We start from the raw sequence: 26,591 nt of genomic DNA on the forward strand, positions 1-26,591 counted from the left end.
TGGCTCCATAGGGGATCAGGACCAACCAAGATGAACCTTTAAGAAATGATTTGAGACCCTTAAAGATATTGTGAGGTACAGGGCTGAGAATAGCAAACATAAAAGAACGGAGAGTATTCATTCATTAAGGAACTGAACTTAATGAATTACTCAGTATATGCCATGGTACAGACGGAAGGAAATTCACCTGGGAACCAGACCTTGGTTTCACTCTGGCTATGTGGTTGTGGCCATCAGTATCTAAAGTATGTCAGACATTTTTTTTTTTTTTTGGGGGGGGGGGGACATTTATTTTTGTTTCAAGTTCCTGTGTTCATCTGAATCCCCTGTTGCTTCCCATCATTCCCTTACCAAACTCCTCTCAGTTAACCCCAGAAAACAAAATGTTATAATCTTTGACTCTGTAATTCTATTTTTGGTAATCTAATCTCAGGAAAAATCCTAAATACAGGAAAAATCCTTTTGTAAAAATGTAAAGTGCTGAATTATTTACTTCACACACAAAAAAATTTAAAACATCAAATGTCTATAGGTCACAGTTTACTAGGGTCCAGCTATTTAGAATACTGTTAAACCAGTAAAATAATGTTAATTTAAAAGCATTATATAATAGGCAGATTGCAAATTCCATGTTAAGTATGATAAAAATTATACAGACAAAATTATTTAAATTATGTTTTTTTAAAAACCTATGCATAGTAAAAGAAATGGAAGCCATAGAATCATTAAGGGGCAGCTGCAAGTGGAACTGAAATGTCTTTTTTTCTCCTAATTTCAAAACGTTCTCAAGTGAACATGTTTTACAATGGAAACGTTGATTTCAGTTGCATTTTCAACGCATTTGTTACTCAATATCACAATTTTATAGTCAATCTTGTGCTCATTATGCTTTCAGGTATACTATACTAATATTAGCCTTGAAGAAATCATGGCAAATCAGGATGGTTATGTTATTCTGAAAATGTAAACTGTTACAAGAGAAATAATCTGGCAGACGCAAGATTTAAATATCTTTTATTTAATTAACAAAGCCTAATACTCTCTCTGACACATACTGCATACTTAGGTAATATTTGTTGTGCTTAGAAAACCTAAAATTCCTATTTAGATTTTCATGGACTTAAAGGAAGACAAAAGGAAGATCTTCTGACTACATCATTCCTGTTAACAGGAACATTTCATACCAATATACTTACCATAATAAAGTCTGGGGGAAAAGTAACACAAAAATATATTAAGATGTTTACAAAGCTCAAATTCTAAAATATGGGAATTTAAACTCATGAAAGAAACCCTGAGAGGAAACTTTGGTATCTCTCAGATTTAACTTCTGAATTGTTTGCTTATCTATATTCCTTCCAAAGGGATCTTATGTTGTTTCTACAAACATAAAAGGTTCTGGACATGGCCAGTTATACGTGCAAGTAAATAAACTTTACAAAAGACCCATGTTGATTTTAGAAAGAATAACACGATAAAGGTGCTGTGCTACAATTGTTAACTTCACTGCTTTAGTATCATGAAATACCAGTACAAAACACTGTACAAGTATACTCTTTGCTACAGGGACATGGAACAATACATTTGTGTTTTTACCAGAATTCTGTATCACCCAGCCACTGTACCAATGGCTTTCCACAGGGATTTTCTACCACTCTTATGAAGTTTTACCATGAATAAAAAATCTCACAACTCTCTTAAACCACTGCAGATTTATATTTATCTTAATATTCCTGTCTTGCTGCTTTGGAGAACTGTCAAGAAGTACAAAATCACCTCAGGCAAGAGTTTTCAGTAGGTAATTTTGTTATTTTATGTTGGCCAAGATCTCCTTTATGTTGGCATTGCAAAGGCTCTGTGTACCTATATCGGGTTAGAAAAAGTGTTGTCTCAATAGCCCTCTTACAATTTAGGAATGCAAATTTCCATTTCCTTAAAAGTATAGAACATTACGTAGTTATTAGCTAAGCAGTAATTCATGAAACTCCATTTACAAAGGACAAATAACAACAGAGGACCATAAAGCCCTACATGTACTAAAGAAAAACAAATTTTCAAATATTTCAACTGTTTTTTCTACCTCTAAACTCATTTAACCATATCACAAGTGAGAGTAACACCAGGCAATACAGAAAAAGTAAACTGCGCTAAACTGTCCAGAAATCAGCTTCTGTAATATATCTCACAGTTTCTAGCCATTTTGGCTAAGACCTTCCTTATGAAAAACAGACAAACAAACAAAAATGATGAAAGCAGCATTTACTTTGTTGGAAATGCAAAAAATAAAATAACAACACTGTAAGTTTCATAAAATATTTGCAACTAATTTTGTTTTTATAAATAAATAAAGTGGTGCTTATCTGTTTTTAAAGTTTTAATTATTCTTGCTGTTAAAAATCATTTAAAGTTATGTCAACTTTTAAGCATAAACATGTTTGGAAAACTGAACCACATTTTTAACTGCCATCTTTATGCTTTGTTCTTGGTAGAATCATCTTTGTTTCTTCTCTTAACATCCCAATTATAAACTCTGGCCATATCTGCAAGAATTGTCAAAGAAAATGCCAAAGCAATTCAAAAGATAATGTGCAATCACACACACAAAATACTAGTGTCTACAGCAAGGTGTAGTATCACCTGCCAAGCAAAGACTGGAATAAAATTCCACCAAAACTTAGTCAAGACCTCAAATCAATGATTGTTTAGCATAGTTGGTCAACTATAGTATTATATTTGACACATGTGTGCCTGACACTCCCAACAGTTTTCAAGAGAGCCCCTCATCCACAGTATTTCAAAGGTGGTTCAAAGCATAACCTGACATGCAATATTTAAATTATTACAATTTAATTATCGCTAATTTTATCTCTTACCCTCTGTTTGGCTTAATTTATGCAATCTATTCAGCATCTATATCTTTTCCTTTCCACAAGCACCACCCTGCATAGGCCTTCGCCTATCGGTGCTTTCTTTCCCAGCTCATGCCTTTGGCGGTATGTCCTGAAGGTACAATATTATCTTCTAGGTATTTTATCTTTTTTTTCCCTCTGAATGAAGTCTCCACATTACCAATCATGTGCTAACGCCTGCTCTAGGCCTCAGACAGGCCTTCACCCAACCCCTTAAAACCTGTCATGCACTACATGCTATGGAGGAGAGAGAACATGGAGCTCTTACACTTGAAGAGCTCCCAGTCTGGCACGAAAAACAAATTTTAAGTACTATATGCAAAGTGCTCAGGAATCACAGAGGAGCAACAGAACACCCTGAGAGGACTAGAAAATGTTCAGAAATGTTCTGCTGCTTGAGCTGAAAGATGAAAGATAAGATGGAGGAACCCAAGCAAATAGGGGGAAATCGGTCTAGGTAGGAGGAACCAAGTGTGGACGTATAAAGGGCCCACCCCATTTAGGGGGTGAGGAAAACCACCTGGGGTGATTTGGACCTTGGGTGCACCAGGGGAGGACCAGGGCAGGAAATCAGTCAGTGGCACATGGAATCGAGACTGGCAGGGACCACCCCCTAAGAGTGCCCATGTGCATAGCTGACAAGTAACAAAGAACCACTGAAGCATTATAGCCAGAGGAATAAAAATAAGAAGTGTGACTCAGTGAATTCATGGCAGAGAGAGTGTGAAGGACTGGGGGGAGGAAAACAGAGTAGAAAACTGCCATATGACCCAGCAATCCCACTGCTGGGCATACACACTGAGGAAACCAGAATTAAAGAGATGTGTGTACCCCAGTGTTCATCACAGCACTGTTTACAATAGCCAAGACATGGAAGCAACCTAGATGTCCATCCTTAGACGAATGGATAAGAAAGCCGTGGTACATATGCACAATGGAATATTACTCAGCTATTAAAAAGAATTCATTTCAATCAGTTCTAATGAGGTGGATGAAACTGGAGCCTATTGTACAGAGTAAAGTAAGTCAGAAAGAAAAATACCAATACAGTATACTAACACATATATATGCAATTTAGAAAGATGGTAATGATGACCCTAGCCAGAGAGATACAGACGTAATGAACAGACTTTTGGACTCTGTGGGAGAAGGCGAGGGTGGGATGATTGGAGCGAACAGCATTGAAACATGTATATTATCATATGTGAAACATATCGCCAGTCCAGGTTCAATGCATGAGGCAGGGTGCTCAGGGCTGGTGCACTGGGATGACCCTGTGGGATGGGATGGGGAGGGAGGTGGGAGAGTCAGGTTGGGAAGACATGTAAACCCACGGCTGATTCATGTAAATGTATGGCAAAAAACACCACAATATGGTAAAGTAATTAGCCTCCAATTAAAATAAATAAATAAGAAAACTACTGACCCTTAGTTCTAAAAGGCCAAAATGAGTGTAACAGAGAGGTAAGAAGATTGACTCCCAGGTTTCTGTCTTGAATGACTGTGTGGGGCAGATGGAAAACGCCAAGAGCTGGGTTTCAACACGAGAGCCTTCCCTTTCTCTCTGCTAAAAGAAATCCTACATTACCTTTAAATACAGTCTCAGCCCTATCTTCTCAAAGACTTCTGAAATCACTCAAGCTCACATCTATCGCCCTAATTTTAAACTGCCTTGGTGTTGACTACCTGAAGTTGAATGACTTCTATTTTGCTAGGAAATGATCACTAGCTGTCTTATGTGTGTTTTGTCATTCTTTTTTTACACTGATCTCCTCACCAGCACATGCCCCACACAGCTTAGCACAGTTGTAGGAACACAGGAGACCCTTAATAAGAGCTGTGGAACTCTAGTACTTATCTAGCTATAAAGATTATCTTGAGAATATATTTGAAATAGAAATACTCATGTACTAAATTGAATTTGCTATTTCCACACTTTCACACCTCAAATTCAGATAAGTCTATCTATAAACTTATTTCAGTATTAGTTCTAAAATATGTCATTTACTACTGTTATAAAATCTGCAACTTAACATTAGTCTAAGAGTAAGGACATTCTTCTCATTAAAGCAATGCACATAAGAACATAAAAAACATTTTTCTCCTTTCCCTCCTTTGCCTTTCTTTAGCAAAGGATACTGACTTCCGTGGTAGTAAACTGATCTCGAAGAAAGTCAAGGTCTTCCTCAAGAGAATCAAGATTCTTTGTGGCCGTCAATAAATTCTTTTCCAACAACGCCTGAGCTTCATCAATATCATATTCAAGCATTACGTTCGCCTGCAGAGAAAAGCGTGACAATGAGTGAACACTGACTTTATGCTTCATAGGTTAGAGCAGCAGTTGGCAAACTACAGCCTTTGGGTCAAATTTGGCCAGCCATCTCTTGTCCTAAGTTTTTTGGAAACCCAGCCACTCTTTATTCACTTAAGACTTTCATGCCGTAGTGGTGAGCCAAGTACTAGTTGTGACAGAGACCATGTGGTCTGCAACACCAAAAATATTTACTCTCTGGCTTTTAACACAATATTTATTGCCCCCTGAGTTAGAGAATATATTTACATACATTATATCATTTCCTCCTCAACTTCTCTACAGTGAAGAAAGTACGCTCTGAGAAGTCAGCTTACCTATGATTTCAGAGATACTAAATAAATGGAAGAATTAGGATAGGAACCAGTATCTTTAGTTATCAAACCCTATCTTTCTACCACCTCTATTGGGACACTAAATCAACTGAAGTAGTTGTTTCTGAGCTTAAGGTAGAACTTTAAAGCTTTCAAAGACATACGTATTATCTACATTTGGTCCATTAAGAGAAACAGCTAGCTTTAACTGCCCCCTTCCAACCTCCAACAGATGCCAGAGGCAAAGGCAAGGTGACCAAGTCTGGATCTAAGATCTGGAGTAACTGCTGACACTTGGGAAGGCATGCACTCTGTAACAGGGAACCGTACCTTTCACAGCTCTGAACTACCACCCGACTTAACACCAGGCATTTCCTGAACCACTTTCATCACATGACAAATGAAATTTAAAAATTACTCAAAGGATTGTTGTAAGAATTAATGAGACAACATGAAAGGACTTAGCACCAAGCAGGTGCTACACACTTATCGACTGAATATGCCAGTCCATTATAACTGCAAGTGAGTGAGTGAAAGCCGCTCAGTCGTGTCCGACTCTTTGCAACCCCATGGACATGGATTTCTCTAGGCCAGAATACTGGAGTGGGTAGCCTTTCCCTTCTCCAAGGGATCTTCCCAACCCAGGGATCAAACCTAGGTCTGCCGCATTGCAGGCAGATTCTTTACCAGCTAAGACACAAGGGAAGCCCTTGTGATAATTAGAAAGCTGCATAAATTCAGACAATATTCAGTGCAAAGTAAATGCTTCTCCAAACCCAGATTCCCAATCTTACTTCTCAATTACTGATACTTATTAGCACTTTTTTTTCCCCCAGAAAATGTGTACACTTTGCTTACCTGTAACAAGAGGAAATAGAATATATTTTAAAACACTTCATTCGTGTCAAAAACCATCATTCATTCATTCAAGTATATCTCCTTAGTTGATTCACTCCTCAAACACTGCCTTATCAGCCTCTCTACTTGACAGTCTAACAGACATCTGAAGACTGACATGCCCAAAAGACAACTCCAAGTCGTCCTGCAAACCTGTTAGTCCTTTGCATGCAATATGAGTCACATATATTTTTTCTTGTTGTCTTTTTACTTTGCTCATGGTTTCCGAGTTTTGAGGCCTGAAAAATAATCCTTATTCCAGGGCTACAATTTTCTGTGACTTGGTCTACAACTTTGATGATGTCACTATTTCATGTGAATACATGATCCATTTGAAATCCATCTCGTGTAAGGTAGGCTCCAGCCATAATTCTCAGGAGAGCACTCCCTGTTGTCCCAGTCTACTTTATGGAATCATCTTATCCCCACATGCTGATTAAGTGTGGGCCAAGGAGAAGAAAAACCAAGGAGGATAACCCCTAAGATCTGAGCTACTGGGTGGCTAGCTGTTCCATTTATAAAACTAAAACTAAGCAAGAATGGGAATTATGTTTGTAGAAATAAATGCATAAACTCTGAAATGTTACTGCTAACAGAAATCAGGAAGGAGGAACTAACAGAGAAGTGAGTTTCCATGCATGATCTGCCAACCCTTCATGGCCCTAGAGTGCCTCTCGGGGATGACTGTATAGGATAGCAGCAAGTGGAAATCCTCCCAATTTGCTACTTTGCATAGGAACTTGCCTGAGGTAGCAAGACCTACCTGTGTAGTCAGGCATGACTTGTTTGATCATGGGACTCAAGAGTAGTAACAGGAAAAATCACAGACAAGGTCTCTGAAATCATCACAACTGAAATGTTTGACTTTTTCAAATGGGTTCTAACCCCAAGGTTTTTATAATAATCTGTTCCCCCTTAAGTTCAGAGAGATCTTTCTAGAACTCATAAATTCTGATGATGAACAAACATCTATCTGAGGTTCAACAATACCTTCTGTTACATTTAACAGATAAGTACTAACTGGAGGGAAAGCCAGGTATTGGTCTATTTTGTTTTGACTGGAAGAGACTAGAGCATGTTTCTGCGGCAATCTTTCTCATACTCCTAGTCCCCCGCAATGCCACCCCTTCATTCCATCTACGGTCAAGTGCTCCTCTCCAACACTGCCATGTTGGGGAAAACACACTGCCTTACCAAATGTCAGCCAAGGAAGCTGTGACAATGACACTGACTTACCCCCAACCACAGACACACTTTATCGGTAGGAGGAACTGAAGCTTTGCAATACAGGTTGTCTGCCAATAAGAACCTGGTCTCCAGTGAACTGGTGGACTCCTTCAAAAAAAATAAATAAATAAATACATGACGGTACTGTAAACTGTCCATCTTAATACCAAGGTCATACAGGCGATTGCAGAGCTGAGCTTAAGCCATTTAAAACAGTCCCAGATCAGATCAGTCGCTCAGTTGTGTCCAACTCTTTGCAACCCCATGAATCGCAGCACGCGAGGCCTCCCTGTCCATCACCAACTCCTGAAGTTCACTGAGACTCACGTCCATCGAGTCAGCGATGCCATCCAGCCATCTCATCCTCTGTCGTCCCCTTCTCTTGCCCCCAATCCCTCCCAGCATCAGAGTCTTTTCCAATGAGTCAACTCTTCGCATGAAGTGGCCAAAGTACTGGAGTTTCAGCTTTAGCATCATTCCTTCCAAAGAAATCCGAGGGCTGATCTCCTTCAGAATGGACTGGTTGGATCTCCTTGCAGTCCAAGGGACTCTCAAGAGTCTTCTCCAACACCACAGTTCAAAAGCATCAATTCTTCGGCGCTCAGCCTTCTTCACAGTCCAACTCTCACATCCATACATGACCACAGGAAAAACCATAGCCTTGACTAGATGAACTTTTGTTGGCAAAGTAATGGCTTTGCTTTTGAATATGCTATCTAGGTTGGTCATAACTTTCCTTCCAAGGAGTAAGCGTCTTTTAATGTCATGGCTGCAGTCACCATCTGCAGTGATTTTGGAGCCCAAAAAACAAAGTCTGACACTGTTTCCACTGTTTCCCCGTCTATTTGCCATGAAGTGATGGGACCGGATGCCATGATCTTCGTTTTCTGAATGTTGAGCTTTAAGCCAACTTTTTCACTCTCCTCTTTCACTTTCATCAAGAGGCTTTTGAGTTCCTCTTCACTTTCTGCCATAAGGATGGTGTCATCTGCATATCTGAGGTTATTGATATTTCTCCCGGCAATCTTGATTCCAGCTTGTGCTTCTTCCAGTCCAGCGTTTCTCATGATGTACTCTGCATATAAGTTAAATAAACAGGGTGACAATATACAGCTTTGACAAACACCTTTTCCTATTTGGACCTAGTCTGTTGTTCCATGTTCAGTTCTAACTGTTGCTTCCTGACCTGCAAACAAATTTCTCAAGAGGCAGATCAGGTGGTCTGGTATTCCCATCTCTTTCAGAATTTTCCAAAGTTTATTGTGATCCACACAGTCAAAGGCTTTGGCATAGTCAATAAAGCAGAAATAGATGCTTTTCTGGAACTCTCTTGCTTTTTCAATGATCCAGCGGATGTTGGCAATTTGATCTCTGGTTCCTCTGCCTTTTCTAAAACCAGCTTGAACTTCAGGAAGTTCACGGTTCACATATTGCTGAAGCCTGGCTTGGAGAATTTTGAGCATTACTTTACTAGTGTGTGAGATGAGTGCAATTGTGCAGTAGTTTGAGCATTCTTTGGCACTGCCTTTCTTTGGGATTGGAATGAAAACTGACCTTTTCCAGTCCTGTGGCCACTGCTGAGTTTTCCAAATTTGCTGGCATATTGAGTGCAGCACTTTCACGGCATCATCTTTCAGGATTTGGAATAGCTCAACTGGAATTCCATCACCTCCACTAGCTTTGTTCGTAGTGATGCTTTCTAAGGCCCACTTGACTTCACATTCCAGGATGTCTGGCTCTAGGTGAGTGATCACACCATCTTGATTATCTTGGTAGTGAAGATCTTTTTTGTACAGTTCTTCTGTGTATTCTTGCCATCTCTTCTTAACATCTTCTGCTTCTGTTAGGTCCATACCATTTCTGTCCTTTATCAAGCCCATCTTTGCATGAAATGTTCCTTTGGTATCTCTGATTTTCTTGAAGAGATCCCTAGTCTTTCCCATTCTGTTGTTTTCCTCTATTTCTTTGCATTGATCGCTGAAGAAGGCTTTCTTATCTCTTCTTGCCATTCTTTGGAACTCTGCATTCAGATGTTTATATCTTTCCTTTTCTCCTTTGCTTTTCCCACAGACAAATCAGGTGGAGGAACCGAGGGACAGAGAGGTAAAGGAGAAGGGTAAAGAAAGGACCACTGGGGCCACAGGACTGCGCAGGGAGTGCATGCATCCTGACTCAGCTACTTACTGCAACCCTGAAGGCTGTGGCAAGCAGCGCTTGTACGAACACAAACACATACACTTCAGTGCCTGGCACAGAGTAAGCACTAGACAAGTGTGATTATTATCATTTCATCAGCACTTCATGCTCAACCAACCAGTCTTCTGAAGTCTCTTATAAAGTTTGTGACATAAAAAAAACAGAGATGTAGCTACTCTGCCAGTCAAGTAATAAATCATAAATATATACACACACACACACACACATATATAATAGGTTAAATATTTTCTGAAACTTCATTTTTACACCCCGCTTTTATTTAACAAAAAAAACGGGTGAGAGCTCAGAAGATTCTCAAATTCAGTTCTGCCAGTAACTAGCTATGTGACACTGGTCAAGTATACCCTCTTTGTAAATATTTCCTCAACTGTGAACTGAGAGCCACAAACAATAAAGACTATTCATTTCTTTTTGCACTTAAAATAATTTCAAGTTGCATTTAAACTTCACAAATACTACATATAAGTAAAAGACCCCAAGCAGTGTGGGCCCTAGAATTAAACCTGACTTTTGGTGGAAAGCCACATGTCTCACAGAAGCACACCATCTGTGATACTACTACATGTGCTTAGGAAGGCAGACTGGATCTTCCAGCACGGGTTCAAATACCAGTGACCAAGGAGTCAAGGAACACATGTCTCTGCTGAACTATCCTGGTTTGCTCATGTTTACAAACAAAAAAGGCACTTACTTTTTTCTTCTGCATGTATTTTAGAATTTCTAAAGTCTGCTTAATTTCAGGAATCTGGCCTTTTAGCCTGTGAATAAGAAAAAGGTTACTTTAGTATCTGGCACCAAGAAACAGTCTTACTAGCTTTGTACTTTCTATTGATATGTTTTGAGGACAATATGTAAATATGAAATAGTCAATATATTTTATATGTAAGATAGTTAATGAATTGTTTATATTAAAATATCTAAGATATTTCAGACATAAATATTTACTAAACTACTTAGATATAATAGCAAATACTTACGGAACACCTATTGTGAACAGAGTCCTGTTCTGTATGTCAAATCCACCATTAGTTAACTTTTCTGGGCTGTGTGTGCTTAGTCACTCAATCATGTCCGACTCTTTGTGACCCCATGGACTGTAGCCTGCCAGGCTCCTCTGTCCATGGGGATTCTCCAGGCCATACCAGAGTGGGTTGTCATGCCCTCCTCCAGGGGATCTTCCTGAATAAGGGATTGAACCCAGGTCTCCTGCACTGCAGGCAGATTCTTTACCAGCTGAGCCACCAGCAAGTCATATCCCCCAGAGGTGATTCAAAGGTTCTACATTTAATTAGAATTGCATTTTAAATAGATTAATTTTTAAAATAACATGCATTCAAGTATTATATTCTCAACTGGAAACCACCAACCCAACAGCAGCAAGTGCAGGGACAGCTTCTCAGCACCTGCACTTCTCACAATGCAAAATCAACTGAATGTGTAACACACCACAGTAAGATACAATATAATTTCATGATCCTTTTAAACTTTGGGTGATTTTTCTTTAACTTTTATGTTGAAAAATACTATTTCTTTTCAAGTTAGGTAATAATTGTTACCTAAAAGTTAGGTATATATTATAATAATATAATAAAATTATAAATGGATCATTGGTTTGAACCCAGGAAATTTACGAAAACAATGATAGACATGATGAGACTGATCAGACTGAACCAACTGGACATCCACACATAAAAAAATGAATCTAAACACAGACATACATACACATTTCACAAAACTTAAGTTGATAATAAAATTATAAATGGATCATTGGTTTGAACCCAGGAAATTTACGAAAACAATGATAGACATGATGAGACTGATCAGACTGAACCAACTGGACATCCACACATAAAAAAATGAATCTAAACACAGACATACATACACATTTCACAAAACTTAAGTTGATAATAAAATTATAAATGGATCATTGGTTTGAACCCAGGAAATTTACTTAAAACAATGATAGACATGATGAGACTGATCAGACTGAACCAACTGGACATCCACACATAAAAAAATGAATCTAAACACAGACATACATACACATTTCACAAAACTTAAGTTGAAATGAATCACATATGTAAAGTATGATGCAAAACTATAACACTCCTAGAAGATAAAACAGGAAAAAAGCTAGATGACCTTGAGTCTGGTAATGATTTTTTAGATATTAATACCAAAGACATAATCCATAAAAGAAATAATTGATATGATAGACTTTAATGAAAAGACAAGCCACAGACTGGGATAAGATATCTGCAAAAGACACGTGATAAAGGACTGGTATCCAATATATACAAAGAACTTTCAAAACTCAACAATAAGGAACAACTGTATTAAAAAATGGACCAAAGGACTTAATACCCTACCAAAGAAGATATACAAATGGCAAATAAGCATATGAAAAGATGCTCCACATCATATATCATCAGTATCAGTTCAGTCGCTCAGTCGTGTCCGACTCTTTGCAACCCCATGAACTGCAGCATGCCAGGCCTCCCTCTCTATCACCAGAGAAATGCAAATTTAAACAATGACATAACCACTGCACACCTATTCTGGGCTTCCCAGATGACACTAGTGGTAAAGAATCTGCCTGCCAATGCAGGAGATGCATGTTTGATTCCTGGGTCAGGATAATCTCTTGGAGGCGGGCATGGCCACCCACTCCAATACTCTTGCCTGGAGAATCCAATGGACAGAGGAGCCTGGTGGGCTACATTCCATGGGGTCGCAAAGAGTCGGACACGACTGAGCCACTGAGCACACACACACCTATTACAATGGCCAAAATCCAGAATACTGACAACTCTGGATGCTGGTGAGGATATGAAGCAACGTTAATTTTCATTCATTGCTGGAGGGAATGCAACATGGTACAGTCACTTTAGAAGACAGTTTGTCAGGTTCTTACAAAACTAAACACATTCTTACCATACGATCCAGCAATCATGCTCCTTGGTATTTATCCAAAGGAGCTGTAAACTCAGGTCCACACAAAAACTGCACACAAATGCTCATAACAACTTTATTCATAATTGTCCAAACTTGGAAGCAACCCAGATGCCCTTGGTAGGCAAACGGAGAAATAAATTGTGGTCCATCTGGACAATGGAATAATATTCACTGCTAAAAAGAAATGATCTATCAAGCTATGAAAAGACATGCAAGAAGCCTAAATGCATATGACTAAATGAAAGAAACCAACCTGAAAGGGGTACTACATACTGTAGGATTCTGGCTGTAAGACATTCTGGAAAAGACAAAACTATGGAGACAGTAAAAGCATCACTGGTTGCCAGGAGTTTAGGAAGGGGAGGGAGGGATGAATATATTGCACGCAGAGCATTCTTACGGCACTGAGACTACTCTGTATGACACTATAATGACAGATACATGTCATGGTGCACGTGTTCAAACCCATCAAATGTACAACGTAAGAGTGGACACTAATGTAAACTATGGACCTTAGTTAATAAAAACATATCAATATTGGTTCATCAACTGTAACTAATGTTCCACTCTGGTAAAAGATATAGATAATGGGAAGGTTATACATGTGTAGGGGCAGGGGCTAAATAGGAAACCTCTGTACTTTATGCTCCATTTTGCTACAAAACTAAAACTGCCTTTAAAAATAAAGCTTATTCAAAATAATTTTAAAAAACTACTAGCAACTGATTCCCAAATGAAGTCACTCTCACTGACAACAGGTAACAATATGCTGAAAACACTCAAGGCCAAACTCAGAGAATACAGAATGAGACCTTTTTAGCTCTTTTGTTTTTGACGATTAGAAGCTGCCCAAGGCTTTCAAATGTTTCACATGGAAAAATGTGCAAAACTGTTCTGGGAGTCCTGTCAAATCACAGTATAATTTGTAACCAAATGGACTAAAAGCAGACTAAAAAAGCTGTGGTTCTTTCAGAAGACATGCAACTAAATATTATTAGAGGTCAGCATGTAAATAAATTCTAAATATGATAATGAACATGTACTTCCTGAATCATATAAAGGAAGTCACAGTACTGTGTGAATGAGGTTAGCATGGCAAACTTCTTTACAATCTGTGCTACTGACCTGGAAAATGTGTCACAGAGGCCTGCTGCTTGAAAAATAGTATCACTATCTGGCAAGACAACTCAGTGAAGAGTCGAGAAACACACACTTAGCACTGACTTTTTTTTTTAAAGCATAGCTTGAGGGCTACTGTTCTGTGAACTCTTTACAATTCAATATAGATGTCATAGGTCTCTCAATTTTGCTTTTTTGTCTATGCTGATATACGTAAATCAGAGAAAGATGTAGACGTGTTCATGTGTATAGTATCTGATAGACATGTAACATTAGTATGTTCAGATCAAATTGTTTTGGTCATACAAATGATTTCTGTTATATTGTTGAACATGTAGATATTACATGTAATATATAGGTTATGAAGCATAGCAATCAATCAAGCAGCTGCAACCCCGGACATCTCAGGAACTAGACCACCAAGGCCACTGTGCATGTCTGAGCAATACACCCACCCCACCCTTGTTGTTCATTCACTAAGTCATGTCTGATTTCCCAGGACCACATGGACTGCAGCACACCACGCTTCTCTGTCCTTCACTATCTCCCAGAGTTTGCTCAAACTCATGTCCACTGAGTCAGTGATGCCATCTAACCATCTTATCCCCTATTGCCACCTTCTTCTACCCTCAATCTTTTCTAGCATCAGTGTCTTTTCCAATGAGTCGGCTCTTCATATCAGGTTCCCAAAGGACTGGAGCTTCAGCTTCAGCATCAGTCATTCCCATGAATATTCAGGGTTCATTTCCTTCAGGATGGTCTGGTTTGATCTTCTTGCTGTCCAAGGGACTCTTAAAGAGTCTTATACAGCATCACAATTTGAAAGCATCGATTCTTCGTTGCTCAGCCATCTTTATGGACCAACTCTCACACCCATATATGACTACTGGCAAAACTACTGACATCACTAGAAAAGTGATGTCTCTGCTTTTTAATATGCTATCTAGGTTTCTCTCAGTTTTTCTTCCAAGGAGCAAGTGTCTTTTAATTTTGTGGCCGCAGTCACCATCCACAGTGATTTTAGAGCCCGAGAAGATAAAATCTACCACTGTTTTCACTTTTTCCCCATCTATTTGCCATGAAGTGATGGGACCAGATGCCATGATCCTAGCTTTATGAATGTTGAGTTGTAAGTCATTTTCATTCTCCTCTTTCACACTCATCAAGAGGCTCTTTAGTGCCTCTTCGCTTTCTGCCATTAGAGTGTGGCATCTGCATATCTGAGATTGTTATTTCTCCAGGCAGTCTTGATTCCAGCTTGTGATCCATTCAGCCTGGCATTTTGCATGATGTACTCTGCATAGAAGTTAAATTAGCAGGGTGACAATATACAACCTTGATGTACTCCTTTCCCAATTTTGAACAAGTCTGTTGTTCCACATCCAGTTCTAACTGTTGCTTCTTGACCTGCAGACAGGTTTCTCAGGAGACAGGTAAGATGGTCTCATATTCCCATCTCTTATAAGAATTTTCCAGTCTGTTGTGATCCACACAGTCAAAAGCTTTAGCATAGTCAATGTTGCAGAAGTAGACGTTTTCCTGAATTCCCTTGCTTTTTCTATGATCCAACAGATGTTGGCAATTTGATCTCTGGTTCCTCCACACCCTGCTCTGTCCCCAAAAATAGCAGCTCTCCTGAACTGTGTGTTTATAGTCTCTTTTTTACTTCTTCAAATAGTTTCATACAGTTACGTGTATTCCTAAACAATATATTCTTTGCTAGTTTCTTGATATAAATGGGCTCATGTTAGTTGCATTTTTCTGGTGTTTGCTGTATAACCCAATCAAATTCCTAAGAGTTTTCTTTTCATCCATTTTCACTTCTGTGTAATATACATTTACAAATATAACACAACCTGTTCATCCATTCTCCTGTCAATGGACATTTGGGTCAGTTCTAGGTCTTTGTTATTCTATGAACAATGGAAATTTCCAGGTGAGAGGAGACACAGAAGGGAACTAGAAGGGAACTAGATCAAGTTTTCAAAAAGGGAGGAGCATTTAAGGCTAAAGGGCAACTTTCTAGTTGTTTTTCCTCCCTCTAAATTGCCCTGCATGAATCACATTACCTACCCCATGACTGTGCTACTGCCAAGTTGCTTCAGTCGTGTCCGACTCTGTGTGACCCCATACATAGCAGCCCACCAGGCTCCCCCATCCCTGGGATTCTCCAGGCAAGAACACTGGAGTAGGTTGCCATTTCCTTCTCCAATGCATCAAAGTGAAAAGTCAAAGTGAAGTCACTCAGTCGTGTCCGACCCTCAGCGACCCCATGGACTGCAGCCTACCAGGCTCCTCCGTCCATGGGATTTTCCAGGCAAGAGTACTGGAGTGGGGTGCCATTGCCTTCTCCGACCCCATGACTGTAACAGGGCAGAAAAACAATACAATTGGCCAGAGGCAGGGAGAAGATCAGACTGAGGGCTGAGAAGAAAGTACTGGCCCCTAGTAGTTCTGTTCTCCCCATCATCCTCCCAGAGGAGATGCCAGTGAAACCAGTCAAAGAGAAAGGAATGGAAAGAATCTCCCAGAGCCTGAGGCACTTGGCTGAAGAGAAGGAGCATTTGTCTGATGGCCATGCCATAGAATGTAAACTCTGCCCACCAGGAAGGACTTGAATTACTCACTCCCACTTCCACACATATTACTGGCCAAAGGGAATGGATATCCCTGAGGGAATATGAGCTGACAGGGGAAAAAATGGTCATCTGATAAACTCAACTACAAAATAAAACAAAGAAAATAAACTCAACGACCTCTACCAGATGAAACAAGTGCAGTTTAGTTCAGTTCAGTCACTCAGTCATGTCCGACTCTTTGTGACCCCATGGACTGCAGCACGCCAGGCCTCCCTGTCCATCACCAACTCCTGGAGTTTACCTAAACTCATGTCCCTGGAGTTGGTGATGCCATCTGAATACTAAAGATTATACAGTGAATATTTTTAAATACCTCAAAAAGACAAGACAGGATACTGGTAATATAAAAAAGAAACGAGTAGCTGTAAGAAGAACCAAAAATACTAGGTTTAAAAAATGTAATGGCTGAAATAAAGGACTCATGGATAGCAATCCATTTAATCATCAAAAGACAAAATTACTGAAGTCAGCAGAAAAAAGGAAACAATAAACAGAAAGGCAAGGCAGAATTAGAAGAGTTAATTAACATCCACATTAACACGAATCCCAGAATGAGAAAAGGAAAAAAATTAACAGATGATCGAAAAAAAATGATAATCACAAAATTTCCAGTTACAGAAATTTATAAAAGCACATAAAAATTCATGTGTTAAAGAGACCACCACACGAAAATTATGAATTAATAAGTAACTTTTCAAGTGGAAGGTAAATTTATATGACAGGGTGCAAGAAAAGATAAACAACATGTGTAAAGAAAAGGTTAATATCCACACTACACAGAGCCATCTGCTGTAAAACAATCAACCACAGAAGTAGTTCTGTTGCATAGCTGATATCACAGAGGTAAGGGAACTTTCAGGAGGAAAAATAAGATAATAAAACTGGAAAACGCTTTGAGTTGAGCAGTGAGGACTACAGAAAAGCATGTGTCTCGAGGCAGGTGCCAATACCAGCTGGAGACCTGAGCCTGGGCCCCTGACTCACACTTCAGTTGGGAGCTCACATATTTAAGTGCAAGAACTAGGAACAGGGTTCAAGAGGTCCAAGGCTGATATAGATGCACAGCTCCCAAAAAGCAAACTCCTCTATGCATAAAAGCAATCCATACAGGTATCCATGGCTACTGGAACCTGAATATAAGTCAGTTAAGAAAGAATTTAAGAAAGATAGCCTCAAAAAACACAAATCTGTATACAGGTCAAGAAGCAACAGTAAGAACCAGACATGGAACAATGGACTGGTTCCAAATTGGGAAAGGGGTATACAATGCTGTATGTTGTCATCTTGCTTATTTAACTTATATGCAGAGCACATCATGCAAAATGCCGGACTGGATGAAGCACTAGCTGGAAGCAAGATTGCCAGGAGAAATATCAATAACTTCAAATATGCAGATGACACCACCCTTATGACAGAAAGCAAAGAAGAACTAAAGAGCCTCTTGATGAAAGTGACACAGGAGAGTGAAAAAGCTGGCTTAAAACTCCAACATTCAAAAAACTAAGATCATGACATCTAGTTCCTCACTTCATGGCAAATAGATGGGGAAACAATGGAAACAATGAGACAGACTTTATTTTGGGGGGCTCCAAAATCACTGCAGATGGTGACTGAAGCCATGAAATTAAAAAACACTTGTTCCTTGGAAGAAAAGCTATGACCAACCTAGACAGCATATTAAAAAGCAGAGACATTACTTTACCGACAAAGGTCCATATAGTCAAAGCTATGGTTTTTCCAGTAGTCTTGTATAGATGTTAAGAGTTGGACAATAAAGAAAGCTGACTGCCAAAGAATTGATCCTTTTGAACTGTGGTGTTGGTGAACTCTTGAGAGTCCCTTGGACTGCAAGGAGATCCAACCAGTCCATCCTAAAGGAAATCACTCCTGAATATTCTTTGGAAGGACTGATGCTGAAGCTGAATTCCAAAACTTTGGCCATCCGATGTGAAGAACTGACTCATTGGAAAAGACCCTGATGCTGGGAAAGATTGAAGGCAGGAAGAGAAGGGGATGACAGAGGATGAGATGGTTGGATGGCATCACTGACTCAATGGACATGAGTTTGAGCAAGATCCAGGAGTTGGTGATGGACAGGCGTGCTGCAGTGCATACAGTCACAAAGAGTAGGATGCGACTGAACTGAACTGAAAACAAAAGAGCTGACAATCTTGAAAGTATCCAAAAAGAAAAATGAGCTTATCTAAATAGATAGGTTGGATTAAAAAAAAAAAAAACAACACCATATGTTGTTTACATGGAACACCCTTAAATATAAATAGTAAAAACAACTGAAAGAAAAGGCACTGGAGAAGATATACCAAGAAAATGTTAGCCACCACTCCTGGGCATATATCTGGAGAAAGCCATGATTCAAAAGGATACATGCACCTCAATGTTCATTGCAGCACTGTTTACAACAGCCAGGACATGGAAACAACCTAAATGTCTATGGACAGAGGAATGGATAGAGAAGATGCAGTACATATGTACCATGAAATATTACTCAGCCATAAAAAGGAATGACATCATGCCATTTGCAGCAACATGGATATACCTAGAAATTGTGATATGGAGTGAATTAAGTCAGACAGGGAAAGACTAATATCACGTGACACTGCTTACATGGGGAATCTAAAAAAAAAAAAAAACCAGGTACACATGTACTTATTTACAAAACAGAAACAGACTCACAGATGTAAAAAACAAACCTATGGTTACTAGGGAGGAAATAAAAGGTGAGGGATAAATTCAGAAATTGGGATTGACATATATATACTGCTGCTGCTACTGCTAAGTCGCTTCAGTTGTGTCCGACCCTGTGGGACCCCATACACGGCAGCCCACCAGGCTCCACCGTCCCTGGGATTCTCCAAGCAAGAACATCGGAGTGGGTTGCCATTTCCTACTCCAATGCATGAAAGTGAAAAGTGAAAGTGAGGTCGCTCAGTCCTGTGTGACTCTTAGCAACCCCATGGATTGCAGCCTACCAGGCTCCTCCATCCATGGGACTTTCCAGGCAAGAGTACTGGAGTGGGTTGCCATTGCCTTCTCCGATATATACACTACTTTACAGAAATCAGATAACTAGTGAGGACCTACTATATAGCACAGGGAACTCTGTAATGACCTATATGGGAAAAGAATCTAAAAAAGAGTGGATACATGTATATGTGTAGCTGATTCCCTTTGCTATATGGCAGAAACACAGTATCTATTATAATTCAACATACACCAACAAGTTTTTAAATGTTAGCCAAAACAAAGGTGAAGTAGCTCTAAGTTTCCAAAAAAACTGACTAAAACAAGAAGCATTATTTTACATGGGTTTAAAATCAGCAAGAAGATTTCATAATTCTCAAACTGCATGTACCTAAAGAAACAGAGTAAAAAGCTTAAAAAAAAAGGATAGAAATTATTTCAGGTTAAGATGGAGGCAGACCCAACATGTACGCTTCTAACTGTTCAAGTAGCCAGGGAAAATACACACTTCCTTTGCAGCCAGGCAGCAGAGAGCTGTTGAGGTGACAGGGACAAACTGAGAGGTGAGCCGATTTCTTACAGCCACTTTTACCAAAGAGAACATGAAGGAACGTTTCTGTTTATAGCAACATTCCAGCTTATTAAGAAATAAAAAATAAATAACTGAATTAGAACATCAGCATTTTGCGACTCATCATTAATGGATTGAGGAATTAAGTATCATTGTAGGAGAGAACTAGATACTATTTACCTCTTAATGGAGAAACCATACACAAACCTATGAAAGTATTACCAAAACAAAAAAAGAGAGAAAGAAACAAAAGAAAAACCTGATTATGAACAAGACTGCAGAGGCAACTATCAATGTATAATACACAGAAAGGGCAAAGAAACACACTTGAAAAGCCCACAGCTGCTGTGAAATTTAGCAACATCCTTCTGAATAACCCACAGATTATAGATCTAAGTGTGAGATAAACAATAAAGCTCTGAGAATAAAACATGAAGAGAATACCCTCATGAACTTGGGATATCTCTTAAACAGGATACAAAAAGCACTAACCATTAAGGAAAAAAAAACCTGTTAAATCAAAGTACATTCAAATTAAATGATAAGTCAAACAGGATGTCCACAGTGTATCCTAAAAAGAAAGAGGAATTCCCATCTAAACACCAACTTTTGTATCTCTGCCTAAGTGGTACCCTCACACCCAGACTACCCTTCCTCCCTTTAGTCTGCTTCTAAGCTCATAACCAGCCTTCAACATTCTACACAGCTATCTGCTCCTCTTGGAAGTTTCCCCTGAACCCCTGTGTCTCCCTGCAGCTCACCCCTTCCCCTCTGCTAACTCATCACTCTGTACCACAGCACCTTAACTGCTATATTTTGTGTACTTCTTTTATTTACATACCTATCATGCCACTAGACTACACCCCTACTGAAAGCAGATATTGGTATTTTACCCAAAAACAGTATCTGACACCTATTAGGAACTCCATAACATTTGATATCAGAATGCTGGCACATGTGTATAACAGGTCTCCATAAGTATTTATTACAGTGAATTGACTGCATAAGCTACTATAAAAACATAGGGGAATAAAGGACTGAAAATGGGAATACTTTTGGCCCAAGCTTATTAGTTATGAAATCTTGGGAAAGTCATAACTTCCGTGGGTCTGCCATCTCATTGGCAAAATGAAAAAATGAAGTAGACATTTAGGATGTTATGATCCTAGATGCTATGGAATAAGGACTTCAATACTCATTCTGTTAGGTTTTCAAAAGCATCTTAGACTGACAACAGCAAGTGCTGGTGAGATTGAAGAACTGGAACTCCCATACATTGCTGTAATGTAATATACAACAATAATTGCATATAATAACTGCAATAATGTACTACTGCTGTAATGTAATAATGTAATGTGGCTGTATAATATGCTAAAGCCACCTAGGATTTTTGGCAGTTTCTTATAAAATTAAACATACTTACCATACAAGTCAGCGATTCTACCTCTTGGATAATAATCCAGGAGAAATGAAAATATACGTCCATGGAAACATTTAAAACCAAATGAGGAAACAACCCAAATGTCCATTAATAAGCAAATAGATAAAAACAGACAAAAACTGTGGTAAACCCACATACAGTGGAGAATGACTCAGCACTAAAAAGAAACTAATGTATTGATACCCACAGTACCATGGATGATGACTCTCAAAACCACTATACTAAGTGTAAGAAGCCTGACATAAAAGAGTAGTTACTATATGGTTCCAGTCATATGACGCTCAAGAGCAGACAATACTAATTTATGGTGAAAATAATCAGAACAGTGTTTGTCTCTAAGAGTGAGCATGGTTGGCCAGAAAGGACCGGGAGGAAACTTCCTGGGTAACAGAAATGTTCCATATGTTTATCTGGGCAGTGGTTACAGAAATGGATACATTTATCAAAATTCATAAAACTAAATATTCAACACATAGACATTTTATCTGTGTGCAAATTATCTCAATCTTTCAAAAGTTTCAGCGATGTAATATTAATCTTAAAAACTTAGAAATTTTTACACTTACCTCCTTTTTTTTTGGGCAAGATTGAGTTCCATAAACTTATATTTCTGATACTGTTCATCCAGCTTCTTCAGTACAATATCTGCAGTCTCATTCCCAGGCTGTTTCATGAAGGAATCTACATCTTCCTTTTAATATCAAAAAGAATACATTAAGAATTTTACAATTCATACCTCAGATTTTTGACTGCTTTAGCTTTTTTAAAACATAAAAGGAGCTTGGGGGCGAGGTGGGGGGGAAGAGCTTGTGTTTCTTTTTCTCCAAAGACTTGTTTTTAACTTTTTTAGTTATAAAAAGTTAGAGACCATTTCAGACAGTGCAAATATGTTATGTAGTCAATGTATTCTTCTCCCACCTTCCTATTTACATATAAGGAAAGATGACCTTGCTGAGTTATATATATGCCATGCAGCACTCACAGTAAATATAAAAATTACCAACAAACATGTCATTTAGTCATGTGCCTTAGCCACAAAATGATTCAAAATTATCCATTTTATTACTTACAATTTTAACTCTACAAGCTCTGCCATAAAAATCATGCTAAATATGGTCATTAGGTTCCCAAGAGAAGCCACAAATACTTCCTTAAGTTATCAACTGATCGAAATAAAGTAAGCCAAAGTGTAAAAGTGTTAGTTGCTCAGTCGGGTCCGACTCTTTGTGATCCCATGGACTGTAGCCTGCCAGACTCCTGTGTTCATGTAATTCTCCAGGCCAGAATACTGGAGTGGGTTGCCATTCCCTTCTCCAGGGGATTTTCCGCCCCAGAGATCAAACCCGGGTCTCCCACATTGCAGGCAGACTCTTTACAATCTGAGCCACCAGGAAAGCCCAAGCCTAAAAGGCAAACAAAACAATCTTTTCTAACAGGAATAAATAAGCAAAAGCAAAGCAATAAAACTGAACAGCATTTTTAATGTATATTACACATGCTTATCCCTGAAGAAAAGCTAGTTAAATAGATAACGATCAAGAACTAAGTGAAACTCTATGGAAACAAAGGAGATTCTCTAAGAACCTTCCAGTAATTTAAACAACTTTAGTCCTTCAATACAGGAAACTTAAATTTAGACTTTTGCTGCTGTAGTTCATTCTCCTTGCTCATATCTAAGCTTCTAATAACATGTGCTGGAAACATTTCTTTTCCTATAACAATCTTTCTAGGAAGATGCTATCTCCATTTTATTTCCAAATTATCTTACAGTTTCTGGGATCTTTGCTTATCTGGGATAAGCATTATTCTTATCCATGCTTACTAGCTAGGGTTTCCCTGATGGCTCAGCAGGAAAAGAATTGGTCTGCAACACAGGAGATGCAGGAGATAAGGGTTCAATCCTTGGGTGGGGGAGATTCCCTGGAGGAGGGCATGGCAACCCACTCTAGTCTTCTTGCTGGGAAAATCCCATGGACAGAGGAGCCTGGCAGGCTATGGTCCATGGGATTGCAAAGAGTTGGATACCACAAGTGACAACAGGTGAGCACGTGCTTACCAGCTCGAAGGGAGTATTTTAGCCAAAACCAAGCAAGAAGAAAAAGCAAGAGAAACAAAGCAAAGGAGTGAACTATGAAGCCATCAAGTTAGACACTGTAAAAGAAAACTGAAAAGGTGAGCCTGAGGCAACATCTGAGTTCTGCATGGTGATCAAGTGTAAGGAGATAGCATTTTGGAGATAGCATCTTCCTAGAAGGATTGTTGTAGGAAAAGAAATGTTTCTGGCACATGTTATTAGAAGCTTAGACACGAGCAAGAAGAAGGAACTACAGCAGCAAAAGTCTGTGGTTAAGACCCAGAGGCTGCATGGCTTGAATGCTGGCTGCATCACGTACTAGCTGTGTGGACCATGAGGCAGTTGTTTAACTCTTGTCTTGGCTTCAATTTCCTCATCTGTAAAAGAAAAAAGTGCCTCTTCCCCACAGGGGATTAAATGAGTTACCACATGTAAAAGACTCAGAAGAGGACACAGTAGCTAGTAAGTGTTCAACAAACATTAGATATGGCTAAGGGAACAGATGGAAGCACCAAGAATTCTATCCTGGGGTGGTGGTCAGGAAAAACTACAGAGGTCATATCTGAACTAGATGTTAAGAGATGGGAGCAGCCAAACAATGGACAAGGGGGAAAAAGATCAATTAAAGCAGAGAAAGAAAAAAATTACTGTACCAACTGGAATGGGGAAAAGGCAGTCTGACTTCTAACCACTATGGTACACTGCCTCATTACCGAAATGAATATGTATTAAGTATCTACTTGCAATACTGAAAGCACATTCTCTGTTTCTCAGAAGAAATATGTAAGTAATGTTATCCTTATTTCAGTTAAAGAAACAGAGGGGCTCAAAGTTGTAAAACAATATGCTCAAGATAAATAGCAACTGGGAAGCAGAGGCAGAATTCAAACTCTAGTCTCAAAACCAATGTTCTTTATAAAATACGTTATTTCCCATTAGTTGGGGAACATAAAAATATTTATATAAATTTGGATTGTTTATATATTGTATTGATAGAAATTTTAAAGATCTAGAAAAAGCAACTCATAACATTTCAGAGAAAATGCATTTTAAGATAACACTTAATATAGCCCCTTGATAAACTTTATCTTCCTGAATCAGATTTCTGAAGCCATCATTTGTTGAGCACCATGAATGCAGGATTTTAAGGCACTATGGAAATTCAATCTGACATTTAGTTATGAGTTTATACTGTGTGTCAGGAACTGTGCTAGGATCAGGGGAAATGCCAGTGAGCAAGATAATGACCTCACTAGAGGTCTGGAGCCCACAGACTGACCAAGTTTAAAGCTTGGATAACTCACTTACACATTGTGTGACTTGGGGCAAATTACTCAAGGGCTCCGGGGCTCAGTCTGAACATGTACAAAATGAGAATAACAGTACTTGCCTCTTCCTGAGTTGTGTAAAAGCATTAGGAATGTGCCTGGTACTCAACAAATTTTGTCTCTTGTTGATGATTAACTGGGAAATGAGCGGAAAGAAATACATGGCACATTTCAGGGACAAAAATAAATAAATAAATAAAATAGGAGAAAACTGAATCAGTCAATGCAAATATTCATAGAGTGCATATAAAAGTGGTCTAAATAAAAGACAGGGGTCTTCTGAACGGTGGAAGATTTCATCAACAAAAAGCCAATCCAGGTTCGATGCATGAGACAGGGTGCTCAGGGCTGGTGCACTGGGACGACCCTAAGGGATGGGATGGGGAGGGAGGTGGAAGGGGGGTTCAGGATGGGGGACACATGTACACCCATGGCTGATTCATGTCAATGCATGGCAAAAACCAGTACAATATTGTAAAGTAATTAGCCTCCAATTAAAATAAATAAATTTTTTAAAAAGGCAGAGATTAAGACAATATTGGGACAAAGCAAAAGGTGGAGAAATTTCCATTAAGGTTTTATAGTAGTTCAGCCAGAACTGAGTGAACAAAGATGGGTGATACTGGCCTGGAACACCCATCAGGTTTTCTCAACACTCAACTAGCTCTCAAACACTATTTCGAGAACAGCCTTATGGAGAAACAGGATTGAAAGCCTCTACGTGCTTCTCTGTTTGGCCTTGGTTTAGTCTCCCCGTTCAGTGAACCCTCCAACACGGCATTGCCAGCTTCCTCTGTGAACTGCACCCAATGGACTCTACGTTGTTAGAACCATGTACCTCAAAGTAATTACAAGTGGCTTCACTTAGACAACCTTCTAGTGAGCGCCGGCAGCCAGCGGGCTAAGGCCTCCATGGCCTAGCGGGTTCCACATGGCCTTCGAGAGCTTTCCCGGCCGACGCGCCCATCATGGGGTCTTCTTCTGAGGCCACAGGCCGCCGCAGCCCTTCCACACCCGAGGTGTCATTTCCGAGCGTCACACCTGAGCCCCAGCTCCGTTACCCCGTCCCCCTCGGTCTCCTCAGAACCCAGGCTGAGGCTCCAGCTTCTCACCGCCTCCCGTCTTCTCGCAAGCGGGGTCGGAACCTCAGGCCGCGGAGGGCAGAGGAAGGCGGTCCCTCGAAGCGGCCCCGCCTCCGCCCCCGAGTCCTCCGCCCCAAGTCCTCCGGCCCCGCGCCCCCTTAGCGCCTGTGACCTGCTCGGACGGCAGGCCCCCTCCCAGGCAGGTCCCCTCCCAGGCAGGTCCCGTCCCAGTTTAGTCCGTTCAGGCCGGAGCGCCCCCTCCCAGGTAATTGGGCCCAACGGCTCTCCCTCCAACAACCAAGGCCCGGGTGAGGGGCCAGGAAGAAAGGGAACAACAGCGTAGCATCAAGCACCCGCTGGCCACTTACCACAAAAACCGCTTCAGGAATCCCCAGGTGGAGTCGCCTCCCGTTCCCAGCAGCCACTTCTCCCACACCACAACCGTCCTTAGAGGCCGCCATTTTGGAGAAGCGAGCGCGCGACTAACGTGCCTCGCGAGCGGCCTGTAGCCCGGGGCCTGTGATT

At 39.8% G+C, this 26,591-nt stretch overlaps 1 protein-coding gene across 2 annotated transcripts; it reads right to left on the reverse strand.

Moving 5' to 3' along the window:
* Window positions 1-997: 997 nt before the first annotated feature.
* VBP1 (VHL binding protein 1) lies at window positions 998-26,591 on the reverse strand. Of its 2 annotated transcripts, none has more exons than XM_005899568.3 (6): window positions 26,435-26,591; window positions 22,149-22,273; window positions 10,567-10,633; window positions 7,668-7,766; window positions 5,049-5,187; window positions 998-2,540 (listed from the first exon to the last, which is right to left on the reverse strand). In XM_005899568.3, the coding sequence occupies exons 1-6, from the start codon at window positions 26,525-26,527 to the stop codon at window positions 2,470-2,472; spliced, it is 594 nt and encodes a 197-aa protein (XP_005899630.1). In that variant the 5' UTR covers window positions 26,528-26,591; the 3' UTR covers window positions 998-2,469. The 2 variants fall into 2 exon arrangements, with proteins under 2 accessions (XP_005899630.1, XP_070221497.1); XM_070365396.1 differs by lacking the exon at window positions 26,435-26,591 and adding an exon at window positions 23,976-24,124.

This window comes from Bos mutus, chromosome X (assembly GCF_027580195.1).
Source record: "Bos mutus isolate GX-2022 chromosome X, NWIPB_WYAK_1.1, whole genome shotgun sequence".
NCBI classification, from domain to species: domain Eukaryota; kingdom Metazoa; phylum Chordata; class Mammalia; order Artiodactyla; family Bovidae; genus Bos; species Bos mutus.

Coding starts and splice junctions, on each gene's coding strand:
- VBP1 (XM_005899568.3), bottom strand. CDS start 26,527: ATGGCGGCCTCTAAGGACGGTTGTGGTGTGGGAGAAGTGGCTGCTGGG. Junction 7,767..10,566: donor AATACATGCAGAAGAAAAAA/GTAAGTGCCTTT, acceptor TTTTTTTTGAAG/GAGTCCACCAGTTCACTGGA. Junction 5,188..7,667: donor AAGTGTGTCTGTGGTTGGGG/GTAAGTCAGTGT, acceptor TTTTCTCTGCAG/GCGAACGTAATGCTTGAATA.